The sequence below is a fragment of the Antrostomus carolinensis genome, unplaced genomic scaffold (genome assembly GCF_000700745.2).
Source record: "Antrostomus carolinensis isolate BGI_N321 unplaced genomic scaffold, ASM70074v2 scaffold28297, whole genome shotgun sequence".
Lineage (NCBI taxonomy): Eukaryota > Metazoa > Chordata > Aves > Caprimulgiformes > Caprimulgidae > Antrostomus > Antrostomus carolinensis.
In genome coordinates this window covers 6,858-8,140 of record NW_010328498.1, presented here as the reverse complement: position 1 = coordinate 8,140, position 1,283 = coordinate 6,858, and the positions used below count along the sequence as shown (strand labels likewise).

Sequence of the window (1,283 nt, the reverse complement as noted above, 5' to 3'; positions counted from 1 at the left end):
CCCAGCCTCTGAAGCGAGCCGGTGCTGCACATGCAGGCGTGGGGCAGGGGAGCTGGGCAGCGAAGCAGGCGCTCGTGGGACGCTGCAGGCTTCGAGCTGGGCGAGACGAGAGCTGCCTGGTAGGAGTCAGCAGGCAGAAAGGAGTCCAGGAGAAAACTATCCAAGGGGGATGCCTGTGTCCACAGCCCTTGTCAGTCACTACCTCTTCCATTGAACAAATATACATAAAAACAATTCTTGAACACAAGAAGGGACATAAGACACGACTACTTTACAGAGAGGCACGGCGCCTGGGGTGGGACCGGGCCACTGGTACGCGATTGTACAGGAGCTGCAGGCGGCACCGTCCTGGGTCCGGGCTGGTCTCCCTGGGGGTCTGTGATCCAGTCCATATCCCCCAGCAGGGAACTGGGAGTGTTTGCAGCTGGTGCCTTCTCCCTGCAGGCTACACGTCCGTGGAGAAGTAAAGCGTGTTGCGTTTCAGCTCAGTGAAGGAGATGGGAGGATGCTGCAGGTAGTAGAGAAGGACCTGGACCTGTAGCAAGCAAATAGAGGGTGTTGAGCCAGAAAGTGGCAGAGCTGCCACCTCCCAGCTTGTCCCTGTGCAGCCACATCCAGCAAAGAGTGACAAATCTACCCAGACAGGCAGGTAAACCCCTCCACTCCCCACGCCAGGGGTGCTGGTGTGGGCTGTGGCCCCACACTGCCAGCACGACTCTTACCTGGGCCATCACATCGTGGGACCAGATGTCGGAGGCCAGGGTGAGGTGTCCCTTGCTCTCCACCTCTGAGGGTCTCAGCAGCGTCGGGCCAAAGACCGTGGCCAGGTTGTGGAGAGACATTTTGTTGATGGGTTCCTTTTCAGCTACCCTGTGGGGTACAGGGAGAGAGGGAGTGTGAGCTGATGCTGTTCTGGAGTGGGGCAACCATGGGGTGATATGGGGGGTGAGAGCTGGTCTCCCAGCCCTGGTGGGGCACCTCCAGCTCACCATTGCCCTTCACAGTCCCCAGCAAATCCAGGTGCAGGGCAGGGAGCTCTGCCCCCTTCACGGCCTCTGCCGGAGCCGCGGGGCCTGGCTGGGAGCCCCGGGTGTGATGTGGCAGAACCAAGCCCTTGCATGTGCTGCGGGGCCTCCACCCTTCCCGAGCCCTGGCAGGGTATGGGGCGCTCTGCACCTCCTGCACCCGCTTCCCCCAAGGCTCCTACCCCACCGACCCCGTGGGACCCCAGCCAGCCTGCATCGAGGGAACCAGGGCCGCAACATTGCCATGTTAGGAGGTGG

The 1,283-nt window shown here is 61.3% G+C and overlaps 1 protein-coding gene across 1 annotated transcript in view; it reads right to left on the bottom strand.

Annotated features, from left to right (window-relative positions):
* Window positions 1-252: 252 nt before the first annotated feature.
* LOC104528309 (active breakpoint cluster region-related protein-like) overlaps window positions 253-1,283 on the bottom strand; it is a gene marked incomplete at its 5' end in the record, with an annotated part of 4,035 nt that continues 3,004 nt past the window's right edge. The window contains 2 exons of the mRNA XM_010172277.1: window positions 253-535; window positions 723-870. Coding sequence (XP_010170579.1) covers window positions 446-535; window positions 723-870 — 238 coding nt within the window. The remainder of the gene's footprint in view (window positions 536-722; window positions 871-1,283) is intronic.